Source organism: Benincasa hispida, chromosome 10, assembly GCF_009727055.1.
Source record: "Benincasa hispida cultivar B227 chromosome 10, ASM972705v1, whole genome shotgun sequence".
NCBI lineage: Eukaryota > Viridiplantae > Streptophyta > Magnoliopsida > Cucurbitales > Cucurbitaceae > Benincasa > Benincasa hispida.
In genome coordinates, this window is record NC_052358.1 from 48,257,150 (window position 1) to 48,276,612 (window position 19,463).

The 19,463-nt window shown below is 34.8% G+C and overlaps 1 protein-coding gene across 1 annotated transcript; it reads right to left on the bottom strand.

Annotated features, from left to right (window-relative positions):
• Window positions 1–1,380: 1,380 nt before the first annotated feature.
• Window positions 1,381–11,211, bottom strand: LOC120089384 (NADH dehydrogenase [ubiquinone] 1 beta subcomplex subunit 9). The gene is made up of 6 exons (XM_039046835.1): window positions 10,998–11,211; window positions 10,854–10,895; window positions 9,914–9,995; window positions 2,940–2,995; window positions 2,267–2,334; window positions 1,381–1,746 (listed from the first exon to the last, which is right to left on the bottom strand). The coding sequence occupies exons 1-5, from the start codon at window positions 11,127–11,129 to the stop codon at window positions 2,296–2,298; spliced, it is 351 nt and encodes a 116-aa protein (XP_038902763.1). The 5' UTR covers window positions 11,130–11,211; the 3' UTR covers window positions 1,381–1,746; window positions 2,267–2,295.
• Window positions 11,212–19,463: the final 8,252 nt, after the last annotated feature.

Below are 19,463 nucleotides of genomic sequence, written 5' to 3' on the forward strand. Positions count from 1 at the left end.
ATTTGTTTAATTCTTTTTTCTTTTTTTTCTTTTTTTTTAATTCAAACTCTAAAGTGGTGAGATTAACTTATTGTTTTTTTCCTAATAAAGAAAATTTTGTTTTATATGCAACAAATTTGTGAGGTTAGAAGTACAAGTTAAATATTATTTTTTTAAAAAATTAAGTGAAGTTTTTTTTTTATAATTTTTTGGGATGGGTCAAACTGACTCTCCAGCACTTCTAACCCAAAGTTTCCTGTCATTTTTTCGGGAAAAATTAAATGAAACAGAGAATCGTCCCCATCCCCGTTTCAATTCGCAGGGATGAGGATTAATTTCCCCCCGTTGGGATGGGGATGGGAGAGTTCTACTCCGCCTTGTTGTCAACCCTAAAAATAACACCACTTCAAATACAGTCATATAAATTTCAGACATCATATCTCAATTCAGCACTTACACAATCCCTTAGAATGATTTTATAATTCTTAAAAATAACTTTTGCATGTACTTTTAGTCATTCAACATCATTTAATGAAAATTAATTTTGATAAATTAAAGACATATTTATGGATGGTTGTAAATATGATAGAATTGGGTTACTGTGAACATGATAAAATCAATTTTAACTATTTGCTTGTTTTTTGAATGAATATTGACTACAATTTTAACTATTTGCTTGTTAAAGTTATTTTTAAATGTGATTTTGACTACGATACACAATAAACTTTGAAAATATGTATTTCAATCCTTCTAGAAGCACTTCCTAGAATTTTTCTTACGACAAATACTTAGATACATTCAAAGATAAAAATATCCATCAATATGTTGACATATTCATAAACTAAAGGGTCCGACGTCGATGCTAAATATCCACGGATATTTTTTATGTCTTCTATAAATGCTCATAAAACATTTAAAAAAAAAAACATGTATCTATTTAATTCAATATAAATACAAACACTAATAATAATATCCATAACTTAATTTGAGAGTAAAAATAATTTAATTATTAATCCAAACAAAATTTCTATTTTTTTTTCCACTTCTAAAAATATATGTAGATATTGATATTTTAATATATCTATAAAATTGAAGTCTTGATATCCATACGTGATACCATATCAATATTTTAATTCTTGGATGTATCACAAACTACAATATTTATACAGCCCACAAAAAAAAATCTTAAAACATAAATCCGTTTAGATACTCTTTTCTTTCCCCTTTCTGGAATGCACAAACAGCCATTTTAGATGGTCTATGAATATTATTTTTTTCAAGAACACCCTAAACTGTGAAACGATTCACAATAATAATAAGAAGAAGAAGAAGAAAGATTAATTAATTAATAGAGGGGAAAAAAAAGGAAAATGGCTTTTGAAATGCTAAAAGTATTTCCTATTGTTTAAAAATTCATGTTATTCATCCTCACAGTTTCAACATCTGATGCAATTACAAGCAATCAGGCAAACTGCTCATCCTGGAGACTTCCTTAGCCAAAGTTCCCACCAAAAGTAAAAATAAAAATTAGCCGCATTCACAGAAAGATAGGTACATGCAAAGGATGAACACTTAAATTAACCAAAAGTTGTAGCATCACACCCCGTTCTAACGGTGATTTTTTCTATGTCAAATTTGCACATCTGGGCAAAAACTAGAAAGCAAATCAACAAGGAATGACTATAATCTGTGTTCATTCAAGTTCACACATCAAAGAGCTCCTTTTTTTTCATCATCAGCTCTGACGAGGCCACGAACCATTTCGACCTGCAATAGTTGAATCAAAACATTGTGTTTCACATTAGACCTCCAAGCAAAAAGTATCCAAAACTTGAGTCATTGTATATCGAAAACCATTGTTAATTGTAGTATATATTATGTAAATGATTGCTCTAGAAACAGTTTGAACACTTCACAACATTAGAGTAATTATTTGAAAATTGTTGTCGACAATATCAGACAAAATGGGTTTGTTGAGAGAAACTTCTCTCTTTTCTCAAATTTCACTCGGTAAAGGACCATAATCTCTTATTGCGTGGCCAGCATCGCGTACAAAACACAATTCTTTTTTTATTATTCAGAAATAGAACTTGTCACTGGATAATTTTTTTTTTTTTTTAAAAAAAAAAAAAAAAAAAAAAGCTCTAAAGATTCAAACTCTGCAAGGGAGTGAACAATCAAGAAATAAAATAAAATAATACAAGAATTATATTAAATCCTATCAAGTTGCAATCCAATTTGAGTTGCATACAGATTTGTTACCATCGGCAGCCAAATGTAAGCTTACCTTTATTAATTACCATGATAATGAAGATTTCAGTGATCTTCCCGCCCATAGCCATATATGATCTCGATCTGTATCATTGCACATAGATGTTGGTGTCATATTGACGGATGAGATTAAACTCTAACAATTGCACAGAATTCATCAAAGGGACAAAGAGTAGAGAACTTAAAACAGCCAAAGAAGGAGGGAACGAGTATGAAGCTGAGTTCCTATGCTCCAATCGCTGGGGAAAGGAAGTTTAGCTTACACTTGTGCTTATCTTTGGGGGTGAAAATGCCACGTGAAAACAAATATACATATTTCAAAACTGTGATTTTAGTAGACGTTTCATTTGAGCAATAAACAAACCACAGATCATCACAATTATTATGTACTTTCTACATTATAACCTCTCTTAAAATGCACCGAGGATGAGATGGTTAATGATGATAGCGATACTATATTAGTTCTTTGTAGGGATACAATTGTACCATCTATAGAACAGATCCCATTCAAGTAATGTTCAGGAAAGGTTGTCGATGACGCTATATAGTTCCGTAATGCATAAAGATATATGCAAATAAAATAATAAGAAAAAAATCAAAATCAAAATAAAGTAAGTGAAGAGGAGAAGGAATGAACATTTAAAAAATTTATGGAAAAAAATGTGAACAATCTTCTAAAGGAAACTTACCCCTTCAGGTGGAGTTGGGTTTCGCGTAAACTTAGAACCACCGGGAGCCCAAGGAACTACAGAGTAAAGGGGGAAAAAAAATTAGGATTAATTACTGCATAAAATAGCCTTGTTTTAAGCAGAACAGAAAAAACAAACAATGAAATGATACTTCAAAGTTTTAGGTAAGTGCCGGCAACCATCTAGAGGGTGGGGGGGAAGATTGTTTTTTCATTCGCATGCCTGCAACTTAACTAATAGTCAACTAATATACTCCAGAATTGAGAATTTCTTGTTCCAAACTCATCGATCATATTTCATAGAAAAGATAACTATATTTTACAGAAGTTTTTTGCAAAGGATGATATTGTTAGGAAGCAAGGTAGTATGGGCTACCTTTGTCCCACATTGATTAGAATGAGATGACCAATGTGTACTTAAGTGGCTTGGTTCTCCTATCTCAATAGCTGACTTTTGGGGTGTGGTTCTCCAAAGTAATTAAATACCTAACAATAGACGTTGATTGGATTATGCTTTTTGTAATTGAGAAGTAGTCATGAGGAGGGAGAGAACCAGCTCTCTCCCATCGGCTGGAGTGTTAGCCTGACTGCCTGAGGGCTATAATAGAGTACTAGTAGGAGATGCCTTACATACTAGTATGAGGGCTATAATAGAGTACTAGTAGGAGATGCCTTACATACTAGTATCATAGCCAGTTATCAACGTTTCGGAGAAAAGCACCTGCAGAGGGTTCAAACTAGGAGTTTCCACATGAACCACCGTAGGTTTAGTCATTGGGACGTCGACTTTCCGAAGATGGGATACTATTAGGAACCAAGGTAGTATGGGCTACCTTTATCCCATATTGGTTAGAATGGGATGACCAATGTAGTACTTGGCTTGGCTCTCCCACCTCTATTAGCTGGCTTTTGGGGTGTAGTTCTCCAAGGTGCTTAAGTACCTAACTGCTTCCCATCCCAAGGGTGGATGAGCTTCACGATGAACTTCATGGGTCGCAAATCAACTCCAAGATAGACTTTCGAACTCAAGGACAAAAGATTCTATTCAAGTAAGGTCGTATACTCCAAAATAGATTTGAAATATGATTATCACCAAATTCGAATGCACGAGAAGGATGTAGGAAAACAGTTTTCAGGACACATGAAGGCCACTATGAATTCTTGGTGATGTCGTTTGGGTTAATGAGCGCCCCCTCCACATTCCAAGCACTTGTGAACCAAATTTTTTTGGCTATATTTACGTAAGTTCATTTTCGTCTTCTTTGATAACATTTTGATTTATCCTGGTTGAGTTTCTAGAACATGTTCGACACTTGGATTTAGTATTAAAAATCCTTCAAGAAAATGCTATGTATTTGAATGGGAGTAAGTGTCAATTTGCACAAGAATGTGTGGAATATTTGGGGCACATGGTCTCAGTTGAGGGAGTAGGAGCTGAACTGCAAAAGTTACGAGCGATGATTGAGTATCTAGCTCCAACGAATCTTCGAGAGTTTAAAGGATTTCTAGGCTTAAACGGGTATTACAGACGATTCGTGGCAAATTATGGAAGCTTGGCAGGACCACTGACCCAATTACTTTGAACAGGCAGATATCATCAGGATTACGAACAGAACGAGGCTTTTGAACGCAGAAGAATGCGATGGTCACATTGCCAGTGTTGGCATTGCCGAATTTCACTCAAACATTTATCATTGAGTCATATGCTTCAGAAATCGGATCGGGAACAATGTTGTCCCAGAACCAAAGACCTATTGCGTATTGTCTCCTCAAGCACGTTTAAAGTCTTTATACAAGCAAGAACTTATGGTTGTAGTATCAACAGTCCAACATTGGCTGCCATACATGTTGGGACAAAGATTCATTGTTCGATTGGATCAAAGCGCCCTGAAATTCTTAACAAAAAATTCCACCATAATATCATAAATGGGTCTCCAAACTGTTGGGATATGACTTTGAAATTCAGTATAGACCGGGACCATAAAACAAGGTTGTCGATGCACCATCCAAGTTACCTGATGTACCTCATTTAGCTACCGTGAATGTGCCCTGTTTGGTGGATATGAAGTAGTGAAAGCAGAGATACAAAAAGACTTGAAGTTATCGATGATGTGGAATCAACTTCATGAAGACTCGGATCTGGTCTCCAAATTCTCCGTGCACCACGATACCTTAGGGTACAAAGGGAGGTTAGTATTATCGAGATCATTGAAATTAATCCCTTCCATATTGCATTTATATCATGATTTTGTGATGAGGGGTCACTTTGGATATGGTGGTATACAAACGATTGACGGGGGAGTTATATTGGGAGGGCATGAGAAGTGATACACGAAGAAGTATGTAGAACAATGTGCGGTTTTCCAGAAGAATAAGGTGGATGTCTTGGAGCCCAGTAGGTCTACTGCAACCCCTGCGTATTCCAAAATGTGTGTGGGAACATTACAATGAATTTTGTCGAAGGGTTACCCCAATCAAGTCAAGTGGACACAATCTTTATGGTTGTCGATCGCCTTAGTGAATATGGCCGTTTCCTAGCGCTAAAGCATCCATTCAGGGCCAAGACCATGGCTGATTTATTCATTCGAGAGGTGGTCAGACTTAATGGGTTTCCCTAGTCTATTGTATCTAATCGCAACAAAATCTTCCTCAACCATTTTTTGACCGAATTGTTTCGATCCCAGGGGACTACACTTCGAAGAAGCACTACTTACCATCCTCAAACGGATGGACAATTGAAAATAGTTGAAAAGTGTGTGGTATCTACGTTGTTTTTGTAATAAACGACCAAAACAATGGTCTGCCTGGCTCTATTGGGCTGAATACTGGTTTAACACTACATTTCATAACCCCATTGGCATGACCCCATACCAAGAATTGTATGGCAGACCCCCACCCACATTGATCTCTTATGGCAATCAGAAAATAGTGAATGCGACTCTGGATCAACAGTTGGTAGAATGGGATGTTGCTTTAGACTCCCTCAAGGCTCCCTTGGCAATTGCCTAAAACAAAATGAAGAAATTTGTTGATTGACGACGATGGAAGTCAATTTTGAGGTGGGAGATTTGGTGTACTAAAGATCCGACCATATTGCCAACTGACCTTGGCCAAGAGGAGAAATGAGAAGCTGACTTCCAAATACTTTGGGCCATATCGTGTGGAAGAACGAATGGATGATGTTGCTTACAAGTTAGAACTACCCTCGACAGCCACCATACACCCAGTATTCCATGTCTCCCAACTTAAGAAAGTAGTGGGACCCCAATCGACGTTCCAAATGGGACTCCCAATTTTGTCTGATAACTATGAATGGGTGGTTAAACCAGATGGTATCCGTATCTTGGGGTATCAAAAGGATACTCAATCGGGGGAAGCAGAATTATTGGTGAGTTGGAAGGATCTACCAAATCATGAAGCTACTTGGATGGTTCTTAACAACTTTCAACAACAATTCCCAACCTACAACCTTGAGGACAAGGTTCATCTAACCCCAAGAGGTAAAACCAACCGACCGACTTTTACTTCTCGACGATCAAGATCGGTTTGAAAATTTACCAAACCGACCATAGTCGGTTTGGTGGCGGTTCGGTCGGAGAACCGACTCCGACCAACCGATGCTCACCCCTACATGTAGGACTATAGATCTTGTGAGCAAATATCCTCATAACCCTATACGGTGCTAGTTCCTTTGAGTAATCATGGATGTTAAGGGGATAGGTATCAATATGCCTGGGTCTAATTTATGAAATTCAGGACACTAAGCATCTAGGACACCAAGGTTCCCATGATTGCATGGCATCTATAGCCCATTTCATTATTTCTCACTTCCTTAGACTTTTGAGATCATAATCCCATTAATCTCTCTCGCCCAGTTGTATTGTTTGACAATAAGCACAACAATCTTTACCCCTTCTAATCTAAAGGTCCTCACAAAATACAAAAACAAATAATTTCACAACTAATTCTAGAAGTTGTTTCTTCTTTTAGAAAAAATATAAAGTTTTAGTAAACAATATTCATATTAAATAAGTACATAAACTTAATAATTCATGATAAGGGAATCTAAAAAATATCAAAGTAACATTGTTGATATACAAAATAAACAACAATAAACTGATAGCAATGCCATTGCTGGAGAACAGGTGCAAATTTTATTTCACTCTAATGGAGAAGTTGTTGCAAAATAATCACAAGGAATTTTATTCCCAAGCATCTTATTAAACACAGAACAATAATCTTTCACCACCAACTTTCCTGACTAAGTTGAATGCTAAAGTTAAAACGGCCATGGTGGACTACAGCTGAAAAAGAAAGGTGCCTAAGAAAGTTAAGGTCTTTATTTGGTTGGTCATGCATAAAAGCCTTAATACTTTGGATAAGTTGCAGAGAAAGTCTCCATCTATTTTATGTTTGTGCTTGAAGGAGGAAGAATCTTTTTGTATCACATGCTGTCCCACTGCCCGCTCTCCTGTTCAACATAGTTTTCCCTCTATCAAGTTTTAGCTGCATGTCTCCCTGAGAAGATTGATGAGCGACTGATGAAGAGCCTAGGAGGAATGCCCTTAGGGAAGGCCAAAATTTTATGGAATGGTGCTCTGAGGGCTATTTTGTGGATGAATCATGATATGGAAGGAGAGAAATGGGAGGATCTTTCAAAATAGGTTGTCTTCAGTGGATTCTTTTTTATGTACAGCATAGTGGCATACTATTTGGTGGTGTTCAAACCAAATGAACTTCTTTGGTAACTATAGCTTACACATGATTAGAAATGATTGGAAGGCTTCGATATTGTAGGTTGCTTCTTTTCAGGCGTAGATCTCTTCTTCCCCCCATCCTACAGTTGTTCTCCATTTTGTGTTTACAATCCATCCCTTGTTTCTCATTTAAAAATAAATAAATATTTTTTTGATAAGAAACGATATTGTATTAAAACAAAAGAAGGAACAACCTACTGCTCGGGGATAGAGAAAAACCCTCCCAACAAAAATAAATAAATATATAAATAATCTTGCTAAAAGTGAGCTTCTTGGTATTCATATCGTTGATTCAGATTTTCAGTAGATGCTGAATACTTTTGGTTATAAGAGGGGATCGTGGCCATCTTCTTATCTGGGTTTGTCTCTTGTTGGTAATTCTAAATCTATGGCTTTTTGGCTCCATGTTTTTGAGCAAATTAAGCACAAGCTTCATAACTGGAAATATGCGTATATCTCAAAAGGTGGCAGACCTACGCTTATTGAGGCTACTTTGTCTAATTTGCTACATACTACTTATCTTTGTTTTGAGCTCCCAGCTCTATCATTTCTTTGCTGGATAAACTAGTTCGTGATTTCTTTTGGGAAGGTGCTCGTGAAGAGGGTGGTATGCATAATGTGAACTGGGAGACTACACAACGTCCCAAATTGATGGGTGGCCTTGATATTGGTAATTTCAATCATCGGAATTTTGTGCTTCTGGATAAATGGATCTAGCGTTTTCTTACTGAGCCTGACGCGTTATGGCGGAAAGTTATTGTTGCTAAACATCATTTCCTTGCTAGGGGTTGGCCATCTTCCAGATACCATGGTTCTAATCTTCCCCCCTGGAAATATATTTGTCAGAACATTAAGTCGATTGCTAGTCATGTTCATCGACATATTGGTCATGGTGCTACTACCTCTTTTCGGATGGATCTTGGGCTTAGTTGTGGTATATTATCTACAACTTTCCCGCATCTATTCTTTCTTGCCCTTCATCCTAATGATATGGTGACGAATGTTTGGATTGTTGATACTGATTCTTAGGACAGTCACCTTCGTCGTAATCTTAATGATCAGGAAATTTCGGGATGGGCTATCTTATCGCACCATCTCACATCAGTAAGACACCATTCTACTGCTGATGTCAAGACCTAGCCTTTAGACTCTTCAGGTTGCTATATTGTCAATTCCCTTATGGTCGATTTGACTGGTTTTGTCGATCTTCATCGGAAGAATCTCTGTCTATTTGGAAAGGCCTCTATCCAAAGAAGATTAAAAAAAAAAATTACATAAATACAGTTGATAGATTGCAGCGCCGTATGCCTTTTATGCATCTCTTTTCTTCTTGATGCTCTATGTGGTGTCATAGTTATGAATCTTAGACTCATTTGTTTGCTCACTGCTCCTTTGTGAGGTGTCTTTTGGAATATTATTTTAGATGGTCTTTGGTTCTCACTATTTCTATTTATGAACTCTTGGCTACTCTATTCATGGGGCATCCCTTTGGTGGTTCTAGAAGAATTCTTTGGTGGTTCTAGAAGAATTCTTTGGTTGGCTATTGTGAGGAGTTTCTTTTGAACTCTTTGGGGTGATCACAATGGTCGCCTCTTTAGAGACATATTCTTTCCTTTTGACAGTTTTTCTGAATCTGTGCTTATTCATGCTCTCAATTGGTGTAATTATGAGTCTACTTTAAATTTGTATAGTTTATCTTTCTTTCTCTCACATTGGAGAGATTTCTTGTAATCACCTATTTCATTCATCAATAAAATGTTTCTATTTCCAAAAAATAATAATAATATCTAAAATTTCGTGCAAGCATCTTAGATTCTTAGATACTCAAGAAACAACCTTGAAAGGAAAATTTATAATTTGGGGCTATTTACTATAATAAATAATTTCAACCTACTAAACAGAATCTTAAAATGGAGAAAACCGATAGGTATATATATATATATATATTAACTAAACTCATAATATCTTGTTTATATTGTTTCTGCAATACAATTTCTATTATTCAAAAGGGAGGAAGAGAACATCAACGCTTAAGTGGCATTTCAAATAAACAGAAAGCATATCTGATATCTACAGGACTGATTAAAGTAGAAGACCAAGATCTTAAGAGAAGTCAATTTCATCATTACCATATTACATAATCATTAACATCATTCGGTTTTGCAACCTTAATTTAATTAACTGCCATGTGATCAAATTCATTCATGATTCTGCTTACCAATATAGGGATCAGGATGTCGCCACTTATTATAGGAAGCTTCCCCATCAGCTATCAGCCTGTCTATTGTGTCGAGATCTTCCTGCAGATCCAGCCCAAAAAGGATCCATAAGCAATAGATCAATAGCATAGAAATCATGGCTTGCTGACAAAGATCATGTCGATCTATACATGTAGACCTTTCACAGCTTGAATCCAAGATCTCAGATTTTAGTTTTAACCCAATTTCCTAGAGCAATTTGGATCTCTAAGTCCTACTCAGTTTAATAAGACCCCTCAAAAGTTTCAAGTATCATTCCAAGTTAATTCTCATAAATTTCTCACTGCCGTCCAACATCAGTCTTCAAACTTGATTTTTTTTATTTAACTGCATGAATCAGGAGTGAGCTATGCACATATACAAGACAAGCATCATAGGAAAAATAATTTCTATGAGAGAATGCTTGCTTATTTGAAACATAAATTGGGGGCAACATAATCCTTAAATATGGGATTTCCTACAAAACTTCCAAGTTAACACGATTTGAATCTGAAAAATGATCGTATTTGATTCCCAGGATATCATAACAATTATTCGAGGAATCCACCTTTTCCTAATGCATTAAGCAGACGATATTCAAGGGTCAATCAACAATGTCCATCCCCCACATAAGCATTCATCCAAAACTATCAATACAAACTACATTTTAATATTTCATCAAGTAACGCAAGACAATTTACACGAAAAAGGCAATTAAGAAAAACCCCCGCGAGTAAAAGTAGAGTATACAGCTCAAACATCAATCCCAAAAGAAAAAATCTTTCATCAGTTTATATCCACATCCCTACGTCAATTAACTCACAGAGAGGTCGCAGTGCAGAAAATTTCAAATCAACGAAAACACAGAAAAGAACAAAAAATTGATCGAAACAAAATTAAAGGAACAGACAGAGAACGAACCACGTGTTTGTGAGCCTCGAATCTCTCCCGGAGGTCCGACGCCTGAAACAAAAGACGATTAAAAGAAACAATAACAAAATCAGTTGAGGATCGAAGAAATGTCAAAACGGAGAAGTGGAAATGGGGGAAAAAATAAACGAATACATCTCGGTAAAAGAGATGGCGATGGACGGCCCAATTGAGAGTGTCTTTGAGAGCTCGCCGGTAAAGGATCCGAACCCTTTCCTTCTGGGCGGCTCGCCGAGCCAGATATCCCGCCGTCGACGAAAAGCTCATCTCTCCCTTTCTCTCTCTCTCTCTCTTCTTCTTCTTCTTCTTCTTCTTCTTCTTCTGTAGATGGCTTTGTATTTAGTGTGTTGTTATTGCGGTTTCGTTTGGGAACAACAATGGAGATAAACGCCGTTTAACGATCCAAACGCACCGTTTTATGTGGATTAAAAAGGAAAGGAAGTGCAGTGTTAGAGAAAACGAGCCGTTTATACGCCGTCACAGTTGAAGGGTTTCCAACTCTCTTACCTAATAAATAAATAAATATATATGAGGTTGGGTCATTTTGGACCAAAGGTATAATCGATATAAAATAATGATAGAACCAACAAAACTAAGAAAATCATGAGACTTGAGTCGAAAATAACATCATGTGCTCATTTCGGGCCTATGAGGGAGATTTAACTCGGGTCAAAGCCCAAATCACTGTGCTCAACCTCAATCTTGATCGAGGTCGAACTTAGTAACATAACTATTAGGAGATGTCTCGTGTGTGCCCCAACCCAAAGCATCACTATAGGGGAAGGTGCTTATCCCCAGCCTCAGCTGATCCTGGCCAACACACAAGGGGCATGTTCTTTCGGCTCAATGAGATGAAGAATTATCTCAAAGTTACTCTAAAACCTTGTCGGGACAACTTAGGTCAACTACTCCTATAAATACATCATTGTAGTTCCAAATAAGGTAAATCGACTGTCTACTTGAAATTCCATAACGAACTTTATCTTTAGACTTTCTGACTTGAGGTTGCCTTATTCCCCAAAATACAAACTAACCATCACTCTATCTGTACATCGATGTTTCCCATGGGGATTTCCCTACTAGTTTCCCGTGGAGAATCCCCTACCATATTCAATTTAGGGCTTTTTTTTTAGTTTTTTATATTTGGGCTTGACTTTTTGGAGTTAAAGATAGAAATTGGATATTTAATATTGGGTTTTAATCTCACACTATACATTATAAACATATATATAAATAAATTATTTTATATATTATAGATACATATTTATAAGAATATAAATATATCAACCGTCCCCGTCCCTGCCGCGCTCCCTGAAAATCCCCGGTTTGACCCTATCACCAGTCAAATCGGGGATTCTCTATCCCGATCGGGACGGGTTCCCCTGAAAAATTTTTCCAATCCTAATAATATCATCTTTAACATAGTTCTTAAAAGAGAGAGAAGTGAGTTCTATTTCTCTCTTTTTAACTTATTTCTTTTCTTAAACTTCTTATTTCTTCAATTATTTAGTTGAGTTTTGTTAAGTTCAGTAGATTATTCTTTTAATGGAAAAAATGTAGAATATATGTGATATGTAGCTTGAACTTATGTCATTATATGCCTAATTTAATTGAAATAAAGTTTGCACCGTCGACTTTAAAAGTTAAAAGTTTGATTTTCAAACTTCATAAATCGTAAAAAATTATATATAGAGAGAGAAAGAAAGAGAGTAATAATAATAATAACAAAGAAATAAAAAAAATAATAATAAGTTTTGGGGAATTAATAAGTTGATTTTTTTTTCAACTTCATTTTTTAGTTCAACTAGGGATTAAGTCGTCTACTTTAACAATGCTAATAGGTGCTTTATTAATTAAACTATGTTTTGATTAACTACTAAATGATTAGTTAAATGAGGATGGTTGAACAAAACACAACTTTTTTTAAAGTCACAAGTTTAGTATATAAACATTTCATATTTGTATTTATATCGTTTAAGAACTTTAAAAAACATCTAATAAGATCCTTTACCTATTAGAATTCGTTAAAATTCATGGACGTACTAGACACAAAATTGAAATTTTAAAGTCTCATCAAACATAAATTTCATTTTTTATCAAATAGATCAATTAGTTTTTTAAAAACTTGAATATCATGGACTTCTCGAACACAAAATTGAAAGATCCTATATCTATTAAACATTTTAAGATTTAATGACTTATTAGAAATAAAACTGAAAACACACAGATCTATCAGATGCTATTAAATTCAACATCTAAATAGATACAAATTTAAAAATTCAATCACTCATAGGTGACCCCAAAAAAAGAAAAAAAAAACTATTTAAGTAGAATGAAGATTGTATTTGTAGAGGAATTTTATCCGTGGTTCATTTGACCAGACCAAATGAAATATGATCTATCTTTTGATTCTCATTCTCGTTATTCACTTTCGATATTCGTTTTCATTACTCGTTGAATCTTATTTTTCTCTTTTTTGTACATATTTTTTAGGTTTTATTCTTTAAATGTACGAAGTAGCGAGTAAAAAGAATTAAAAGAAAATGTAAACTACATTAATTAATCATAAAAGGAGCCAAAGAATAGGCTTTATTTTCATAGGGAGCCAGAGTTGAGTATCAACACATCTATAGAATGAGATGGATTCTAAAATCTCACTTCGTAACAAAGAAAACAAAAGATTAAAAAATATATGTATTTTAAAAAATGTGTTAAGTTTCGAAACATTTTTAGTCTATAAATTTGTGTGAAAATAAAATTTTAATCCCTAAATTTTAGCTTGTAGCGATTTAGTGTTTGTATTTTTAAATTTATAATAATATAATTTCTAAACTTTTTAATAAGCTACAATTAGTCTCTATATTTTAAAATTTATTGCAACTTAATCATTACCATGAAAATTATCAGCCAATTTTAGTTACGGTTAGTTTATAAATAAATTTGATTTTTTATTTTATTAATTTACATTCTACATAGGTAAAAAATTCATTAAATCATAATAATATTTTTCACAATAACGACTAAATCGTCATAATTTATAATAAAGTATTACTAAAATTTAAGGGTTAAATGGTTAATTCAACCCATAGTTTAAAATTTCATCAAAATCTCGACCCACCGCGAAATTACGGTATAAGGGAAATTTCGATTTTCCCCCATTCTCGAAATTTTGATGGAAATTTTGATTTTTTTTTTTTTTTTAGCAATTAGGCTCAATGGAAGTTTTTTAAGGTTTATAGTAGAGATGTCCAATTTCTCCACGGGGACGGGGCCCCGCGGGGTCCCGCCTAAACGGGGCGCGGATTCCCCAATTAGGCGGGGAATGGAGGAGGGAGTGGGAAAAAAAATTCCCGGTGAGCTAAACGGATTCCCTGTCCCCGGCCTGCCCCGATTAGCTTTTACATATTTATTTAGTATAATTATCTAATGTTATGTTATTATTATTATATAAATATTACATTTAAATTTCAAATTTGATTATTTATTGAGAAACATAATGAACATGTTTAAATTTAGATTATATATGTGAATATTTGATTTATATTTATTTCTTTCTACTAAAAAAATTAATTAGCTTTTTAAGCCAAAATTTGAGTAATTTATCTTTAAATTCAAATAATCATATAACAAAACCATAATAAACAATTTAGCTATAAAGTTAATTATTTAATTAAAATTTGCTCACATTATTGATTTAAATTAATTGGCTTTTTACAAAAAAAAAAAGTAACGAAAAAAAATTACCCGCGGGAAACCGATCCCCACAAATTCCCCGCCCCGATCCCCGTGGAGAATTTCACGGGGATGGGGAATGAAATGGGGAGTGAGGACGGGGATAGGGAATGGCATCCCCGCCCCGTGTGTTGGTTTTTTGTCCTAAAACTCGTGGTATGTAAACAATGAAACTTATTTTGAAAATTCAATAAAGGTGTTATTGAATAGATCCATTGCTTGAATAAAAATCCAATAAACCTAACAGTTCCTTGACTATTGGATGAGTACTTGAACTTTATGTGGAGATATAAAGGTGGATCAGGTTCGAATAAATAGTCAAAGTGATCTATACTACATGGATAAGATTGGATACCTTATTATGGTAACACTATTGGATACGGCCTGCTCTGTAGTTGTTACAAATAGTTGTAAAGTGCTACAAACGAAGTGATCCTAATTCGTTCATGTTGGACATGAGAAGTGGGAGTGTCCTTGTGCAAAAGAGTTTGTACAAGATCGGACCACGAAATGAGTCACTCTTAATTTATAACATTGTTTATAGTTTAAGACTGACTATTTGAAAGTGATGACCTAGGTAACTTGACCTTAGTCCTGAGCTAACTATGAACTCCTATTTATCTGGGATTGTCCTTAGATTTGCATAGGTGAGGGTTGACTCAATAGTGTCGGCTCAATATGACTGCATTTCACGGGTAAGATTGGATAGATAGTTGGTGACATAGGGTGCAAGAGGGAATTCACTCCTACCAGCTTTAGGGATAGTAGAGAGGTTGTTCCCTTAAGTGCTGATCATGAGGCTTGAATAAGGGATCCTACCCTCTCATTTGGCATGAAAGGGACTCAGTTTTGTGATTGGATTACAAAACAATTGTTCATTAGGGGATCAGTGGGGACTTAAGGAACAAGAGGTAATTTCGGGGGTAAAACATAGATTTGACCCAACCGTTATTACGAACAACCTGTGAAGGGTTAACTTACTAATCATGGTTGTATCGAGTGGACATAATATATCTACAGTGAGGGGAGTTCAACTATGGACCTTAGTGGAGTGACCCATTATTTAACAAATAAGGGTTACATCGGTCTAATGAGTTTAACCGATTAATCTCGGATCGTTGGAACCCATGATCTGTAGGTCCATGAGATCCACCTACTAGCTCGGACATGGATTATCTCTAGAGTAGTGTGATTAGTTAATTTGAAACGTTAAAATTAGAATCAAATGGAATTGGAGAAAATATATTTAAATATGATTTAAATATATGAAGATGAATTTGTATAAAAATTAATTTAATATTGGATATTAAATTAACTAGAATTATTTAAATTGTTTAAATATTTACTTATTAATTTTATTAGAAAATTAATTTATGAAATTAATTTGTAAATTAATAAATTTTGATTTTAGAAATACAATATGATTTTAAAATCAAAATAGATTTTGGAAATTGAAAAATTACATAAAAATTAAAAATTGCTAAAACTTGATTGGATATTAATTCTCAAAATGACAAGTTCAATAATACAAGTGTTAGCGTCAGATAGATTTTATTGGGGATAATTATGTGAATTAGAAATCAAAATTTGAATACGATACTTGTGATAAACGATTTGCGGTTTGTCTTAACTGAGGATTGTCCTCTCATTCCTAGCTCTAACACAAACCAAAATGTTCGGGATGTATATGACAGATGGGTCAAGGCTAATGATATAGCTTGTGCTTATATCCTCGCTAGCTTATCTGATGTGTGGACAAAAGAAGCATGAGGATATGAGTACTACCAAAGAGATTATGGAATCTCTGCGAGGGATGTCATTAAGTACGTTTACAACAGTCGCATCAAAGTGAAGACCAATGTTTGTGGACATGTTCTAGACATGATGATCCACTTTAATATGGCAAAAGTAAACGGTGTTATCATGAACAAGAGAAGTCAAGTTGGTTTTATTCTAGAATATCTTCCGAAGAGTTTTCTGCAATTCTGAATGCATTTATGAATAAAATTTGACTACTCTACTGAATTTTTTACAGGCTTACCAGACAATGTTGAGAACAAAGGGTCTGGTGCCAGAAGTAAATGTTACTACTGCCAAGAAGGGAGGAATGTCCTCCAAGCCTGATGTTGCCTCCTCTTCAAAGAGTAAGAGTACTATTGGAAAGAAGGGCAAAGGGAAAGAGAAGAAAATTCCTACTGGAAAGAAAGGCAAAGATAACGCTGCAAAGGAAAATGTTTCCATTGCAACGATGAAAGCCATTGTAGGAGATACTGTTCTCAAAATCTTGCCGAAAAGAGAGTAGAGAAAGGTAACCAGGCTAACTTGACCCTCGGATCGTTTGCTCAGCTCATCCAGTAGGAGAAGTTGCTACTTGTTTTTAACTGTTAAATCTTGTAAAGAACGAAATTATATATTTTTGTGTTAAATGAAATGTTTGTTTTAAAAAATTATGTTTGTTTTAGCAACCTCTGTTGAGAATCAAATTGTTAAATGCTATTTGTAGATATTCAGATATCTAAATAGCCAGATCTAAGTATAGAAAGTTTAAAGATTTCTATATCTGATTGTTAACAAAGAGTTGTTGAGGCAGGTCAGATGCAGCTTGCTCAAAATGTTGAGAATACCTTAATGTAGTGGGAGGAAAGTGTACTTTTTGGCCATTATTGAGATTAAGATACCATCCCCTTATAGTTTTATCAAAAGCCTATTGTATACCTAACAATGTTTACAATGATTCTCTCGGCTAAAATGTTTGAGAATTACCTGGTAGGACTAGGAATACCAGATAACCTAGGGCAAGTGGGAGAAATATCGGGTATAGAGATACCGAATGGTAAAAGATGGGTATGAGATACCCTAGTTTATTGTACTTCTCTATAAAACTCAGAAACCTAGTCTTATATATTAGATGTATAAGTTATCACTGGAGTTTTAATCCAAGTGGGAGTTTGTTGGGTTTTATGTCCTAAAACTCATGGTATGTAAACAATGGAGCTTATTCTGAAAATTCAACAAAGGTTTTATTGAATAGATCTATGACTTAAATAGAAATCCAATAAACCTAAAAGTTCCTTGACTATTGAATGAGTACTTGAACTTTATGTAGAGACACAAAGGTGGATCATGTTTGAGTAAATAGTCAAAATGATCTATAGTACATAGATAAGGTTGGGTACCTTATTCTGGAACATTATTGGATACGGTATGCTTTGTAGTTGTTACAAAGAGTTGTAAAGTGCTACAAACGAAGTGATCCTAATTCGTTAATGTTGGACATGAGGAGTGAGGGTGTCTTTGTGGAAAAGAGTTTGTACAAGATCGGACCATAAAATGAGTCACTCTTATTTTATAACGACGTTTACTATTTAAGACTGACTATTTCAAAGCGATGACATAGGTAATTTGACCTTAATTCTGAGCTAACTATGAACTATTTTTTATTTGGGATTGCCCTTAGATTTGCATAGGTGAGGGTTGGCTCAACAACGCAGACTCAATATGACTGCCATTTCAGGGGTAAGATCGGATAGATAGCTAAGGACATAGAGTGCAAGAGGGAATTCACTCCTACCAGCTTTAAGGATAGTAGAGAGGTTGCTCTCTTAAATGCTGATTATGGGGCTTGAACGAGGGATCCCGTCCTTTCATTTGGCATGAGAGGGACTCAGTTTTGTGATTGGATCACAAAACAATTGTTCATTAGGGGATCAGTGGGGACTTAAGGAACAAGAGGTAATTTTAGGGGTAAAACAGAGATTTGACCCAGTCGTTATTACGAACAACCTGTGAAGGGTTGACTTATTAATCATGGTTATATCGAGTAGACATAATATATCTACCGTGAGGGGAGTTCAACTATGGACCTTAGTGGAGTAACCCATTATTTAACAAATAAGGGTTACATCGGTCTAATGAGTTTAGACGATTAATCTCGGATCGTTGGAACCCATGATCTGTAGGTCCATGAAGTCCACCTACTAGCTCGGACATGGATTAGCTCTAGAGTAGATCGTTGGAACCCATATATCATGGTTATATCGAGTAGACATAATATATCTACCGTGAGGGGAGTTCAACTATGGACCTTAGTGGAGTAACCCATTATTTAACAAATAAGGGTTACATCGGTCTAATGAGTTTAGACGATTAATCTCGGATCGTTGGAACCCATGATCTGTAGGTCCATGAAGTCCACCTACTAGCTCGGACATGGATTAGCTCTAGAGTAGTGTACTTAGTTAATTTGAAACGTTAAAATTAGAATCAAATGGAATTGGAGAAAATATATTTAAATATGATTTAAATATATGAAGATGAATTTGTATAAAAATTAATTTAATATTGGATATTAAATTAACTAGAATTATTTAAATTGTTTAAATATTTATTTATTAACTTTATTATAAAATTAATTTATGAAATTAATTTGTAAAATTAATAAATTTTTATTTTAGAAATAAAATATTATTTTAAAATCAAAATAGATTTTGAAAATTGAAAAATTACACAAAAATTGAAATTGGGTTTTTTCATGTTCATCTTCAACTAATTTACATGGATCCCACCTTCTCCTTTGGTTTACTCCAAACATGAGCTGCATCCCAGCACATCTCTTTGCATGATAGTCTGCAATATATTGAAGAGATTGTTGAAAAATTCGGATGAAAGGTGTTCTTTAATGGGTTGGTTCAACGAGCTTTCTCCATATTCTTTTGATTCTAGCTTATTTTGAGTCCCACAGCTCAATCTAGAGCACTAAGAGGATAGTATGGAAGATCTTGTGGTGGTCTACACAAAAATTTGGAGGATTTAGCAGCTTATTTCAATGGTTCGGTCAAGGTATGTTCTTGAAACCCATTATACTCTGTT